Below are 16549 nucleotides of genomic sequence, written 5' to 3'. Positions count from 1 at the left end.
CAATGTGATCCTCATAGCCCCCTTTTGGCCTCATCAGGTGTGGGTTCCCTTCTTTTTACCTCTTCTGAATTACCCCCCTTCCAACACTCCCAGCACCAAGTACTGGATCAGATTCAGGATCTCATTTCTCATCCAGTGGATATGAATCCTCCCATCCTGCAGTCCCTCAAGTTATCCATATTGTTCATCCATTTCCACTGATGGCCAGAAATCCAAAGCTTTCACAAGCTGTTGTTCACATATTGTCTTCATCTCAAAATCAGTCTACCATAAATATGTATTCCAGTAAATGGAGAATATTTGTCCAGTGGGATAAATCTAGGGGACTCCATCCTTTTTTGCTCCTTTGAAATCTGTTTTGAGTTTTCTCACTGAAATGTTTCAGTCAGGCTCCAGTTTTTCTATGATTAAGGTGCTGTTAGTAACCATCTCTAACATTTAGATCGGCAAGGATAATGTGCATCTGGTTTCCCTCAAGATTTCCAAAGCATTCCTCAAGGGTACCTTTTTGGTTCATCTCCTAATTTGGGATCAGGTTCCTTCTTGGGATTTGCCTTTTGTTTTGCAGGGCCTTGCAGGGTCTCCATTTGAATCTTCAGCTACTTCTGACTTCAAGCTTTTGTCTTGGAAAACTTTGTTTTTGGTGGTGATTACTTCTGTTAGGAGAGTTTCAGAGTTGCAAACTCTTGACTCTTCACATCCTTAATTTGGTATTCCATAAAGAAAGGTTTTCATTTCATATGAGCCCTTCTTTTCTGCTAAAGGCAGCTTCCAAGAATAACCTTAACAGTTTGTTTATCTTCCTGTGTTTTTCCCAATTTCTCCAAAAAAGGTGAATACCTTTTGCATTGTTTGGACATACACAGACAAATGAGATTTTATTTGGACCATAGCACAGCTGTCAGAAAATCCAGTCAGTTATTTGCATCCTTTTCAAAATCCAGGCTGGCCTTACCTTTGTCTAATATAACTTCATCCAAGTGGCTGTCAGTTTGTATTTTGTTTGCATATTCTTTAAAAGGTAAGACTCTTTCACACAAGTCTAAAGGTCTTTCGGAAAGGGCTATGATTACTTCGACAGCTTTCCTTTCTCGATTATCAATGGATGATTATTTGTGCAGCTGCTACTTAGCTAGGTCACCACACTTTTGTGTCATATTACAAGCTGGATATTCATTCTAGACCCAGTGCTTCCTTTGGCTCCACTGTGTGGCAGAATATCCTTCCTTAGTTCCTCCTGATATCTTTTGCATGGCTGGAGACTCTGCCCCAAAGGTTGAAGCCAGACAGAGCAGACATCAAGTACAAAATTTATATATTTACTATAATGATAGATCTGTGTTGTCTGTCTCTGTCTTGTTCAACCTTCCCCTCCTCCTGTCTGTTCCTTTGGCTGCTGTTGTGAGCTTCCCCTTTTGTGATAACCGGACAATGGAGATCATCTGTTCCTTGTTTTTGGAGTCCTTTATTCTACTTGGCTGGGGAACCTTTTTAGTGTATTTTGAAAGTGGCCATTATGGGGCAAACTTGATCTGAGGATTTGGGTGAAGAGCAAGGAACTGTGGGCAAGGAAGGTGGGGCCAAGAGAGTTTGATGTCTGATGGAACTGGCTGGTGTCAGATCCAAACTGAATCCAAAAACCAGACAGACAACACATCTCTATCATTACAGTAAGTACATCATTTTCATTTTCTTTGCAACGCAGCAAGATCAGACATTCTGCATGATACCATTTTTCAAATCCACACTAACTTTTATGCAAAGGGAAGCTGAGTAATACAAATTAATAATCTTGAAAACAAATTTCTTAATTAGATAAGGAGCTGCAACTTAACTATAACCCAGGAAATATACAACACTGGTTGATGCACAGTATAAATTAGAACTACTTCATGCTTCAAACTTATCATTATTCGAATCAAAAATGTAAGCAAGATGCAGAAATTGGTCTTTACTTCCTCCAGATTTCCTTGCAAGATTACTGAAACTAAATCACGGCAGTAATAATATTTCCTTCTTTGGTGATAACCATGTTCTTCATACACAAAACAGTTGCCATTCTTCACATTCACTACTGTAGCCAAAGAGTAATTCATGCCCTTACTAACTCTGACATCAGCTTGGAAGCCATTAACCAGTATTTGTGTAATTTTTATCTCAATGCAACACTAGAACAACTTCTCTCTAAACTAGGTTCAAACATTTCCTTAATAGAAATTAAAGAATGTTTTTTTTATGTCTTACTGTGGCAAGACACCTGGACTGCATAGGTTTGATGCAGCTTTTTATATCAAGTTCAAAGAACAAACCATGTAATTTCTTCTCGGTTTACAATGGGATATGTAATGTGCATGACAAAAAAAAAATCACTCTCAACCCCAACTGTGATCCTCTCTTATTGAAAATTATCATTATATTTAATTAGCGAAGCTCAGTATAAAAATTCAATAGCACTGGCCAGGAGATTTCATGTCAGTGTTAACTAAACGGTGTCCAAATTTCAGTTAGGTTTTATGAAGTTATGACAAACCAAGTACAAATTATCATGCTAGTATTCATACTATATTGAATGCAACTCATATGAAACTGACTAGCATTTTTTCTTTTTTTTGCTATAGATGTGGGCAAAGTACTGTGCTATTTTACTGTGTTTTATACCCACCTTGCTCAAAGTATTGAATAAACTGTCATTTCTGAATAGATTAAGTGCAGACCATTAACTTAACATAGGATTCATCTTCTACTTGCATCACCAATGATCATACATGATAAAACCTTATATTTATAAGAATTTCTACTGGTATATGGCAGGAGTATATTATTTTACAGAATTTGTTTTGTCTCTTGAAACTTTCTTCTTCATTTTTTAAAATTCTGCATAACACAAAAGCCAGCAAATGTACTTTATTAATGGGAGCACATAAAAACAATATCTTGTCCCAGTGTTTCCTATATGCATTTCCATTAATAAAGTACATCTACTGGCGATTATATCTGTTTTGGATTTTTTGGTGAATTTGCTTTTGTGCCAAATGGATTTTATGTATATTTCCTTCTCACTTTTGTTATAAGTACCCTGCAGACATAAAAAAGCATTATAGTTGCAATGGATTAAAAATGTACTACATTGTCCATCTCTGAATTTAATATGTTGCTTTGGGCAACAGCCTAGACAAACTATCAAGAAAAATAAAATGCTTAACAATGGTAACAAATTTTAATTAAAATTAGTTCAGTTTTGTCATTTGTACATTTTTACATAAATATTGTCAAAAGAAAAGGAGACTTTTTGCACCTTTTCAAACAATTACAGCCACTCAAAAAAGATAACTATCTGCATTACTGTCACATATTTTTGCTTTGCTTCAATAATTCTCACCTTTCTACTCTCAATATGTCAGTTGTAAGAGTATCAGTATGGGAATGTTTTCTGTAAAGTGTACTTCAACTTTGGAAACTTAACTTTTCTATAAAAGTAAAGTGTATTCTCAATTTCCTCAGCAAATAAACTCCTAAATAACTATCTGTATAATTAAATGTCCATTAGTTCTGCAAATACAAACTTCTAAAAGATGGGAAAGAACAATCTCACTGTGATGTAATTAAGTAAATAAAACTACATTAAATTACCTCTCTGTTGTTTCCAGCTTCAATATATCCACACATGGGGTGATAGGCTCCTGTGCCACATGCATAAACATGAGTCTTGTTATAATGCTGAAGTACTCTGATGAAATTTGCACATTCTGTCTAAAGAAAAAAGAAAAAAATGCTTAGCTTTTTGAGAAAATAAAGCTTGATTGTTTTGCTATGACAAACATAACTTACAAATAATTTCTTACTGCTGACATTAAAATATAAAAATATAAACACAAACATACAGTATTTCATATAATGTCTTTCAGCTTTTCCCGGTTAGGGGTCGCCACAGCAGAACTCTGGTCCGCTAATGATTGGCAGTGGAATTTTATGGTGCCAAGTTGCCAGCCTGATGCCCACCCTTCAAAGAAGGCACACCCATTCACACATGCACCTACCTGCATATCTTTATATGTCACTCGACCATGAGGAGGACATGCAGACTCCACACAGAAGGCGCTCCAGCCGAGAATCGAACAGGAGAACCTCTTGCTGTGAGGCGACAATGAAATTCACAAATTGCAGGTGTCTTCCAGTGTTCTTCCAAATAGAGTTACAGGAACAATACTTTAAACTATTTGTTTTATAAAAATGTATCCAAGACTAGAACCCGCAATCAATTAATTAAAAGTTTGAGATCAGTCTCAGATCTTTGTGACAGACTAGTAAACAGATAATTATTTTAGCTATATACTTGGAAATTATTGGAAAATCAAATACATCAATGTTCTTTTTCGAGATTAATGTCAAGTGTTCTATCTTTTTGTACATGTGGCATAACTAAAGATAGTTGTTTCTATAGAGAAATGAGTAAAAGACCCTCAGTATGATCTACCAAATACCCTGTCAGCATCAGATATGTGAACGTACACCAAAAGTGATTCAGTTAGTTGAAGGGTATAGATAACATAGGACAGAGCTCATTTCTCACTTAAGTAACTCACAGAACCAACTACTACCACTGACTCATTATATGGATCATAATCACAATGACAGGCTCACATAGCAAAAAGCAAACTAGTGTCTTCTCTCGTTCTGCTCACTGACACAAAGTCATACCTAAGATAGCATTCAATAAGTCATCTTTATTTTTCTGCCAAATCCAATGCATATTACTATACAACACTATACAAGTACAAGCCACTAAAACAAACAAAATAATTCAAAGGATATAATAATAATAATACAAAAATTATTATTGTATAAAGAACTAAAAGTCTTCATTGATGCTATTGCTTGCTCTGTTTAACAGGGAGGTCTTCAACGACTTCTTAAAACTATCCATCAAAGAAAACTTGAAGTTACAAAAGTAGTAATTCCTGCAGGTAATTTGTCTCAGTAAAAAGGTATGAAATCCTAATGTCTCTATATGGAAGCTGGGGACAGGTAAACCATAAGTTCTTACAAGTAAATGTGGCCCAAGTCATATTAAACAAATGAAGAAATAGCAACTAAATCTCATAGGATCTCCTATATTTGAATATAACCTGATACAGACCCAGCAAAACACAGCTGTGCACACTCAGATGAAAAGGTTTAATTAGCAGTAACAAAATTCTCCCACTACCACCCTAAATGTTCCATACCAGCTGCATCAGCTCAAATTCATAGCTCCACAATGCCATGTAGATAGCTGTGTCTCAACATGTTAAATCATTTCAAAGTGCTCTTGAAATTTGCTGTCATTTATTGCTGATTTCTACACTTTATGAGCATTCTTTAGGCAGTGACCCATTGTTTGTATTTATTAGTTACTGTATTCCAGTAGTTTTTTTGCTGCAACAGGGTTGATTTTACAGTAAGGATTAGTTCTGCACTCTAGTGGCAGTGGAATATAGCCTGACCTTATGCTGAGCTTGAGAGTCACTTTAGTCAGCTTTAAGTGTAATGTGGGGATTGACCAGAGGACCATTTTATTTGTTTATTCAGTTTCTGTGCATGTAAAAGTTGACACATTTACACAGCTCTGGGATCATATCTAGGGAGCTTCCAATTGCTTGTTCATGCCACACATCTGAAAGTGTTCTGCTTCAATTCTGTGCCATCCTTGGCAGATATACACACTCCTTTGTTAAACTGTAATTCTAATTATAGTTAAAGAAGGCTGCTGTTACATGTTTTGTATTATTTGCTATTTCTGCACTTAAAATAATTTAAAGTGCCCTAGAAAATTACTGTGATTTGTAGCTGATTCCTGTACTTTGTGACTATTCTTTAGGCAGCAGTTCAGTGGTTCATTATATTTGCTTGTTGTTTGCTGTGTTCCTACATTTTGTTTGGTTATAATAGATTTGATTTTACATTAAGAAAGATTAGCTTTAGGATGATCTGATGGCAGAAAATTAATGCCTTGACTATAGCCCCGCTGCCTCAGGTTCAATTAGCAGCTCAAGTGACTGATGGTGCATCAGGGAGGGGTGTGCTCATCCAATCTGGGAGGGCATTTACTGATATGCTTCCTAAGGGGAGGCATGGTCCAAAGAGTGGAGTTGCCTTCAGACGTAATCAACGAGCACTGAGGAATAGGGAAAGGGGGTAGTTAGGTCATAAAAACAATAGAAGCACAGATGAGCTGTGCCCCAGGACATCCACATGATCCATGAATGGCCCGAGTGATAAAGGAGTAAGTCTGGTGGGTTGGACTGTAGCAGGTAGATCCGGAGTGGAAATTGCATGCTGGGAGTCAGGACGGTAAACATCAAGATTTAGGTCTGCACTCTAGTGGCAGTGGAGAGTAACCTAGTGTCATTATGAACTTGATAATCACTCTAGTCAGCTTAACATGTGATTTAGTGACTTGTCAGGGGGCTATTTTGATATTTTAGTTAGTTTTAGTATAAAGTCTGCTTTGCTCATCACACAACAGGGTTTGGCTTTTTATAATAACAGGCACTTTGAATTATAACTTTCAGTATAAAAATTTCCTCTGAAATCTCTCTCATACTTAATTGTCACAGAGCAACTAGTTATGTGGTGAGGAGCACTGCCTTTTGAGTTTAGCCTTAGATAGTCTTTTGTAGTTTATACTCATACAGCATCCTAGCTAGTCAGCTACAAATTGTTCTTGTGTCATCCCTTTGTAAAACAGGTGAATAAGATCTGTAACCCATATATAAGCATTATCCTACTATCTCTGTAGCCAACGTGGTGGATTTGGGTGTCCTGAGACCAATATTTGAGTACAACACACCCTTCAGTATGTGTATAACCAGTCAAATGCAACAACTTGAGCATCCACAGAGGTTCCTAAAAAAAGAATAAAGGATGTAAACAACATGTCCTACATAGATTGCCTTAAAGCCCTATTCTCATACTCAGTCTCCTCGAGAATGCAGTGAGGTGATCTATTCCTGAACTTAAAAGCATCACCTGACTCCACTCTGATGGACCTGAGGCACATCTGAAAAACAAACAGCATCAGAAATACCCAACTTATGGTTTTAAACCTCATCTGTTACACAAATAGGGCATGTTGGAAAAATAAATGTGCGTCTCAGTGACTGCCCCGGCTCTAGAACAGGCATCCCATCAATACGAAGCAAAGTTCTTCCTTAACAAAATTCAAATGTAAATTTGACTAATGGATGGGGAATCAGAAATTTATCCCTGGCCTGGCACCTATGCCTCTTATAGAAATAGGTAGGCTGTAAATGCTTGACCACCATTGTCCAAGCCTATATCCGATCCTTAAAATTATCCTGGGGTATCAAATCATGTCAGCTATAATTGGGTAAACATGGCCAAGCTTAACAAATTAGGGCCATTTGCCTAGTAATTACCTGTGAATCCACAGCACTGTAATAACACAGATGGGAAAAAAATCATGGAAATGATGTGAAAAGTGCCCTAACTACTATATAGTTCAACAACTGGTCACTGGCCCAATGCATTCATTAGACTTGCCAAGCATGAGAAGTCAATAGGTCATTTGATAACCAGGCTAAATGGTTGTGAACTTCAGAACATACCTTATGCTGAGCTGACTACTGACAAAGTTCCAATAAACTGATAAATCAAGAAAGAAAGAGATGGCATCAAGGTTTTGTGGTGCAAGTTGCTGTAGCTATATTTTAATGTGAGCTTAGTTGGGCATTTTGTGGCACTGTTGAAGAGTCATGAAGTTGACATAATAGCATCTTCCTTGGAACTATAGAATTATTGGGAAAAAATTGATCCAGTCATTCAGCAATCTTAGATGAATTTCCAGTAAGAAAATTCATGATCGCTACATTGGCACAAATACTCAAAACACGTTTATCAGTATTATGGAAGAGACACTGTAAAATAATGACACTAATCAAATAAAAGTTTCAAAGTATTTTGCTATAGTTCTTGACTGCAGTCCAGATATCCTATTAGGAACAAATGTCTATGACACTTAGATACATCTCTGACGATACACTACCTAATGCACCAGCTGTTGTGTTTGAGCAGTTTATAATATTTTTGCTTGTGGAGACCATTACTAAGGAAAATGTGTAAATGTGCTTAAATAACAGAATGGAAAATCGGGGTTACAATAAAATAATATCCAAGAACAAGACTAAGATAATGGAGCTAACATGAGAGGAAAGGAATACAGTGTTCAGGTCAACTTTTGGAAGAATATTCAACAGCATCTTTTACACCATGGGTTTACTACAATTGCAACCTTGTCCTTGGAGATCTGACCAACACCTGTACTGATGCACTGACTTTTTTTTAAAAGTCTTCAGTATCTTTATACACTTTTGTTTTAGCATACACTAAGATATGACTGGTTTCCCGAAAACATGCTGTGATAATGTGAGGTATTACCAGCTTTGTCAGGAGTAGTAAAGTAGTGGATGTATAACATATGCCATCATAGCTAGCTGGACTATTGTAAAGAATTATATGACATTTGTATATCAAATTGATTTGCATCGGTGCTTGTGTTGAAAATCTATTTGTAAAGCTGTTTGTGTTAAAAATGTCCTAACAGTGGGTCCTGCTGGACAGACTAGAAATACACCTATATATCGGACTGTAGTGTAACTGTTGAAATAAATATATTGTAACAGAAGACACTGGAAGAGCAGACGTTAATCTCAGTCCAGCTAATGAAAAATAGTCTGAAATTAAATTACCTGGGTTAGGCCATAAAGATTGCATCTTACAGTTCTGATTGCAACCAGAGACAAAATGACTGTGTAAACCAGGACTAGGAATCCTACTGTATTGTCCTTAGGGGTAAATTAATTGCTACCATGGAAGGATAGAAGTATTGAAATGGTTTTAAAGCTTCCAGATGCTGTAACACATCTCAGCAAAGCTCTATCTACGTGTATGGTAACACATATGTGTTAAATTCTGGTTCAGTTTCTAGTAAAGGGGGTGGGGTAGTGTGGGAACCAGAAGTCAGATGACCAGATGTGTATGATGTCATTCTGTAAGGCAGCACTGAAATGATGTTTTACTATTAAATGTGACAGAAGAATCAGGACAGTCTGTTTTTGAAAACTGACAGAAGGAAGCTACATCATCTTGACTTGCTGTAGTAAGTAACCAAGGAATAGTAATTCTTTAGATCAGTCAGAAAAATATAGTGAGATTAGTTAAGTACTGTTTTTCTATACCTGTGTGAATCTATCCATCTGTATTATTATTAATATTTCCTGTGACTGAGACTCTGGTGTTTATTGTAAATAGATATTTAGTATTTTCGTGTTCTTGTATTATTTATTATTAAATATATTTAAACTTTTCATTGTGGCTGGTCTTTTAGAGAATATTTTAAACTTTGAGAATAATTATATTTACTTGGTGACACTGTGACTACTCCTGAAAACCTTGCTGCATTGGTCAAACATTAAAATTTGTATTAGTATTAATTTTATTCAGTATAATTGGCTACCCTTGTAAGACCCTCTTTGGAGTGTTCTAATGGTGGTGGAGCTACCTTATAGTCTGGGTATAACTGGTAAATCTGTGCCAGCCTTTCGTGTGTGTGTGTGTGTGTGTGTGTGTGTGTGTGTGTGTGTGTGTGTGTGTGTGTGTGTGTGTGTATGTGTGTGTGTGTGTGTGTGTGTGTGTGTGTGTGTGTGTGTGTGTGTGTGTGAAAATCAAATCTCAAAGAGTGTGTGTGAGTCAACTACTTGGAGAAGGGACACAGAGCACTGGTTTCATAGAGAAGGTGGTGGAGAACTTCGCTTGGAACACTTGGCTGAGGACTTAACTCTACAGCTGTGCCAGTGGGGTGTCTTATTGGGAGCCTGGAGAGAGAGAGGGAAACCCAGCCACCAGACTGAGTGAGTTCCCTATGTGATCTTAAGGGAAATTGTGCTTGGTGCATACAGCTGGATCTGGAAATACTGTGTTTATCTATTTTTGTTCCAAGTGAATGTCCCTCACCAATGTCAGTGTGAGGATTGAAGCTCCTTGATTACTGGCCCAGAGGAGGGCTGTCACACATGCAAACGCTTTTTCCATAAAGCCTCTGAGTTAAACCATGTGGAAATGTCAGATGCAATGTGCAAAGGCCATAAAATACCAAGCCAGTAATTTGTACTATTCTCTAATAAAAATAGCAGAATCTTCAGAAGATGCTCAGCCAAAATGTAAAGCTGAATCACTAATCAAATGAAGAATTACAGGTTTATGGTATCATTATTGTTCTGGTACGTCTTGCTGTTTCATGAAAAGTTTTTCAGAAAATAGGTACAATGGGTTAGTGAAGATGTTGCCCTTCATCTGAAAAATCTCTTCAATTGGTTCATGAATTATAGAGAAACTAGTTTTGAACAAGTATTAGTTGGAGCAAATGAACATGTGGATTACTTGGATTTAATTCCAGGCTAAATGACTGAGAATGAGAAAAAAGATACAGCACTTGCAACTCTACTAATTATCCATTAGTGATTTCTTGCAAGCATACAGACTTCAGTGCTTCAGCCAAGTGTTACACAAGGCTATGCAGTCCTTGAAGCCACTGCTTCAGATGTTAAGAAATGTGCTCAGTTATTTAACTTTTTGAGTAAATTTCAGCAAACTCCAAAGGAGTAATTACAAAAATATGCTACAGCTCTGGAAATTACACTAGAAAATGTAAATCACATTCAGAGAAATTAAGTTATGAAGACTGTAGACTTAAATGGTCAAATGCTAGTTGACAAAATGGAAGCATACTGAAACCAATTGTCCATCCTCATACATTGGATGGCCTTTAAACATTTTGAAATTCCTTACTGTGAATTAGAGAGCTACTGAATTTCCAAAAGTTTTCTTTATTCTGTCTATATTTCTGACAATAACAGTCACACTGGTATTAGCCAAAAGGAGTTTCTCCAAACTAAAGCTAATACAATTATTCCCTAGATCAACTGTGCCCCTAGACAAACTTAACAGGTTTGCAGTATAATCTTTAGAATGTAAAAAAATAAAGACAAAATAAAATTTGACAGCATTTTAAAAAAAATGCAGAAAAGAAAGCAAGAAAAAAATTATTTATGAGTATGTGGGATGACTGAAACTAATTTGTCAATCTTCATAATCTGTCCACTTGGCTAGCTAGAAAGATAAAATAAGAAGGGAATAGCGTCTGCATGTGGCATGGCCAGTAACTGTTCAGCTGTAGAGATTAATTCATAGCCTGAACAAAATACCAGGTAAATGAAGGAAGGAAACCTCTATAATGATTCATGCTAGGGTTGTGGTAAAGGTCCAACAAATTAGTTATATGATGGGAGTGCAGAAAAGTGAATAAACTGTAGAATATGTTAAACAAAAGCTCAGCAGGGAAAACGGGGTGTTGGTGAAATGAACAATTAATGAGAGCTGGCATAGGAATGTTGTTACTGCCAGGGCGGAATAAGAGAAAAGTGATAAATAGAAAGATGAGAATGACAGAGGTGGCCAACACTGAGAATGAATATATTAAATGAGTTTGGGAAATAACTGCATTTGTGTCAGAACTGAATTAGTGAGAGATCACAAGTGAGGGGAAGGCAAAATGTTAACTGCGTGCAGGGAAATAGAGAGTGGTAAAGGTAATCCTGAGGCCTAATATTTTTAGAGTCTCAGTAATTTGATGATGATAATAATATACAGTGGATATAAAAAGTTTACACACCCCTGTTAAAATGCCAGGTTTTTGTGATATAAAAAAATTAGACTACAATAAATAATTTCAAAACTTTTCCCACCTTTAATGTGACCTATAACCTGCACAATTCAATTGAAAAATAAACAAATCTGTTAGGGGAAAAATATAAAAAATCAAAAACTTACAATATGCTGGTTGCATAAGTGTGCACACCCTTAAACTAATACTATGTTGTGTGTGCACACCCTTAAACTAATACTTTGTCGAAGCACCTTTTGATTTAATTACAGAATTCAGTCTTCTTGGGTAGGAGTCTATCAGCATGGCACACTTTGACTTGGCAATATTTGCCCACTCTTCTTTGCAAAAACATTCCAAATCTGTCAGACTGCAAGGGCATCTCTTGTGCACAGCCCTCTTCAGGTCATCCCACAGATTTTCTATTGGATTTAGGTCTAGGCTCTGGCTAGGCCATTCCAAAACTTTAATTTTCTTCTGGTGAAGCCATTCTTTTGTTGATTTGGATGTATGCTTGGGGTTATTGTCATGTTGAAAAGTGAAATTTCCCTTCCTCTTCAGTTTTCTAGCAGACACCTGAAGGTTTTGAGCCAAAAGTGATTGCTACTTGGAACTGTTTATAATTCCCTCCACCTTGACTAAAGCCCCAGTTACAGCTGAAAAAGGTAACCCCAAAGCATGATACTGCTATCACCATGCTTCACCGTGGGGATGGTGGTCTTTTGATGAGGTGAAGTGCTGTTTTTTCACCAAACATACCTTTTGGAATTGTGGCCAAAAGGTTTAACCTTGGTCTCATCAGACCATAACACATTTTCCCACATGCTTTTGACAGACTTGATATATTGCTTTGCAAATTTTAGCTGGGCCTGGAATTTTTTTGTGTGTAAGAAAAGGCTTCCATCTTGCAGCCCTACCCCATAATCCAGACATATGGAGAATATAGGAGATTGTTGTCACATGTAGTACACAACCAGTACTTGCCAGAAATTCCTGCAGCTCCTTCAGTGTTGCTCTAAGTCTCTTGGCAGCCTCCCTGACCAGTTTTCATCTTGTCTTTTTATCAGTTTTGGAGGGATGTCCAATGCTTTGCAATGTCACTGATGTCCCATATTTTTTCCACTTTTTGATGATTGTCTTCACTGTGTTCCATGGTATATACAATGCTGTGAACATTTTTTTGTACCCTTCAACTGACTGATTGCTTTCAACAATGAGATCCCATTGATTCTTTGTAAGCTCTCAGTGAAATATGGCTTTTGCTGTAGCAGGCAATTGAGTAAATGTCAGGAAAATCCTACTAGGACAGCTGAACTTTATTTGGGGTTAATCAGAGTCTCTTTAATTGATGGGAGGTGCGTACCCAAGAAGACTGAATGCTGTAATTAAATCAAACGGTGCTTCAACAAAGTATTAGTTTAAGGGTGTGCACACACAACAAAGTATTAGTTTAAGGGTGTGCACACTTATGCAACCAGCATATTGTACATTTTTTATTTTTTATATTTTTTCCCTAACGGAGTTGTTTGTTTTTCAATCGAATTGTACAGGTTTTAGGTCACATTACAGGTGAGAAAAGTTTTGAAATGATTTATTGTGGTCTCATTTTTTTATATCACAAAAACCTGGCATTTTAACAGGGGTGTGTAAACATTTGATATCCACTGTATGTTATGTGCATAATGTGATATTCATGGTATAATATTTGCATTATCTATAATATATTTTGACTCTCTCTTTGACCCTATGGACTGTCAGCCATCAGCAGCCTCCTGGCCAATCAACTCATTCCTTCCCAGTATCTGTGGTCTGGCTTAACAGGGAAGGGAAATTATTCAGACCATTATCAGCAGTCATTTGTGGGTTTTTCACTTAAACCCTTACTGTTTCCTTAGAGATGCTCTGCTTGCAGAACAGGTGGGAGAAATGCAGTGGTTGACTGTGTTTTACATCCCTCAAGATATAACCATTGCAAGGTATTATACAGGTGCTTGACATCCCTCAGTTCTGCAAGGTATTACATAGTCAGCAGGCAGCCTGTCCCTTTCCTCTGTCAGGGAAGACTGATTTTCCTGGTCTCCAAACTTTCCTATATGCTCTCTGATGACCTGCATCCTCCCCTTTCCTTCTCCATACTGAAGGGTACTGTGCCGTACCCTTCCCTGTCTGACTTATCCAGAGTTGGCATTACTAATAATCCCAAGTTACATGGGTTATATTATGGGCACTATACCTCCATGCCATGTAGCCAGGCAAATATTTTCTGAGGAACATGGTCGATGATTTTAGTACTGTATGTAAAATGGTTATGCAAAGTGTTCCTGGAATTGCATTAAATGGGGTTTGCTTCTGTTACTTTCTCTTCTGGTCATTGTGCTATATGTACTAAAGCCTTGACTTGCAAAAGAGGAAAGATAAAAAAAACAGACTAATTTTCATCACTACTGATACTGTTTCAGTGACAGTCCTCAAAGTACAGGGTGTAACCAGATCTTCTTCCTTCTTTGAAGATGGAAATGGAAGGATCGTGGGCAGTAGGAGGAAGAACATGTTCATGTAGGGAGGATACACAGCACAGCTTTCCTGAATGGGTCTAAAGGTCACAGACAATGGGGGAATTCAAAAGTAAGCAGGAGAGAAATCAAAAGACGGAAACACAACACTTAATAATGTTTAACTGAGGCATGCTGTTTATCCAGTTGTCACAGAAGTGGACAGATTGATTGTGTAAATGTCTTTTATCAGCCCTTATTATATAGCGTTTAGAGTTTACAAATCTGGCACTTTAATGCAGCTTACATCATACTGCAAATATTTTACTGTTTGTCATATACCTACACCATGCCAAGTAATGCAACACCTGCATGCATGTGTTCACTGTTTCTAAACATTTTAGTCTCTTAAATCTATTCCTAATGGCACGACTGCATAAGACTAATTTATTCTGGGCACTGCTTATATTATTATTAAAATACTTCTGAAAGAACCTATTTAATTAGCTGCCTGTCTGGGTTTTTCACATAATAATGTGATTCTAGCAAACAGAAATCAAGAAACAGTGGTATACTAATTCTTCAGGCAATAATACCAACTACAGACGATCCTTGGAGAATGTGGTGGTCTACGCAGCAAGCAAATAACATAATATGCTCATTACCTTATATGCACACCGTGAGTCTTTCACACTATAACAAACTCTTCCATTGTTTAAGTACTCTGCAGAAATGCTGCTTTAAAAAATTATCTTATTTGAACTAAAAACATTTTCAGCTCAGAAAATACTTTGTTTTGACATGCAGCATAGGTGTGGATTGGAATTTGGTTTGCAAGAGTGAAGATGTGTCTGGGGGGGCCAGAAGGGAAAATATAACAAAAGAGGGTAGATTTTTGAAGACATTTATGAAAATGTTTGGCATGGAAGATGTAAAGTACTAGGAGTTTGGCATGAATGTACATATTATTCTCCAAGATATAAAAACTGGGCTAGTCTAGATAGTATTTATTTTTCACAGGAGCATGTGCACTTAATTGAAGGTCTTGAAATGCATCCAATTAACTATTTTAGATCAGGCACCAATGATAACTAAAATAAAAACACAAGGTAATGAAATAAAAATGAGACAATGGTGCTTTCCCAACTATCTGTTGAAAAGAGAGGAATTTAAGGAATGGGTTTTGGAAATTATTCATGAACTATTAGAGAAGATAGATATTTCTTCTGAAAATATAGCTGGGGAGTAGAATAAAATTAAAGTGGAGTTTAAAACTAGAGTGGAAATAAAGGAAAGAGAGATATGGTTAAGAAGTAAAAATAACTATTTAGAGGGACTGATAAATGTTAAAGTACTGCAAAATAGGGGGAATCCCACAGAGCAAGAACAGCATCTACTGCAGAATGCTAAACAGAAAATAAGGTATTACCTTGACAATATGCATGAATTTAGAAAGACTGCTGTCAAGCAAATGTTGTTTGATAATACCTCTAGAGCACAAAAATGTTTAGCACAATGACTCAGGCAACAGAAAGTCGAAAGGGCTGTTACCAAGCTTAGGAAGCCTATAACAAGGAAGATAACAGATCCTGTAGATGTACTACAGATATTTCAGAAATGTTATGAAAGCCTGTATAAAGTAGAGAAATACAGAAATCAAGAAAAGGTGCAATGGAAATGTTTACGGAACAACTAAATAAGCCAAGGTTAGAGGTAGATGAGCCTCAATTATTAACAGTTAGGATAGGAGGGGAAAGACTCCAGAAATAGATAATATTCCCGTGGACATTTGGAAGCTAAGAGGTAAAAAACTGGTAAACATTTGGAAGGTTTTGTTTAAATTATTTTAAGAGAAGGAGAAGTACCAACATCCTGGAAAAAAAAGTGGTGGTGGCGATAATACCTAAAGAGGGTAAAGATCCATCAGATCCAGCTTCATACAGGCCCAGTTCAATACTAAACCATAATTACTAAGTGTTTATAATGGATAAAAGAATGGCAAAAGTGATACCAAAATTGATAGATATGGATCATTGTTGTTTTGTGGAGGGGAGGCAAACATTTGATAACTTTAAAAGAACACTGATGATCCACAGGGAAGCAGAATGTAAGAAAATACCACTGTTGTTGGTGGATCTTGATGCAGAGAAAGCATTTGACAGCATAAACTGGGCCTTCATGAGTAAGGCAATGGAAGTAGGTGCTTTCCTTGATAAAATTATAAGGCTGATTAGAAATATATATATGAAGGATCAGAGGTGAAAATTAAAGTGGGTGGGGTACTCTTTAATAATTTCAGCTTGAGTAGAGGAACCAGTCAGGGGTGTCCGCTTTCCCC

The 16549-nt window shown here is 36.9% G+C and overlaps 1 protein-coding gene across 1 annotated transcript in view; it reads right to left on the bottom strand.

The window, feature by feature from the left end:
• Nucleotides 1-16549, bottom strand: part of SEMA3D (semaphorin 3D) — a 1474119-nt gene that overhangs the window by 864940 nt on the left and 592630 nt on the right. The window contains exon 5 of the mRNA XM_044088351.1: nt 3631-3750. Within this exon, the coding sequence (XP_043944286.1) occupies nt 3631-3750 (120 nt within the window). The remainder of the gene's footprint in view (nt 1-3630; nt 3751-16549) is intronic.

This window comes from Protopterus annectens, chromosome 11.part0, assembly GCF_019279795.1.
Source record: "Protopterus annectens isolate FY-2018-M chromosome 11.part0, PAN1.0, whole genome shotgun sequence".
Taxonomy (NCBI): domain Eukaryota; kingdom Metazoa; phylum Chordata; order Ceratodontiformes; family Protopteridae; genus Protopterus; species Protopterus annectens.
This window is presented reverse-complemented; position numbering and strand designations above follow the sequence as displayed.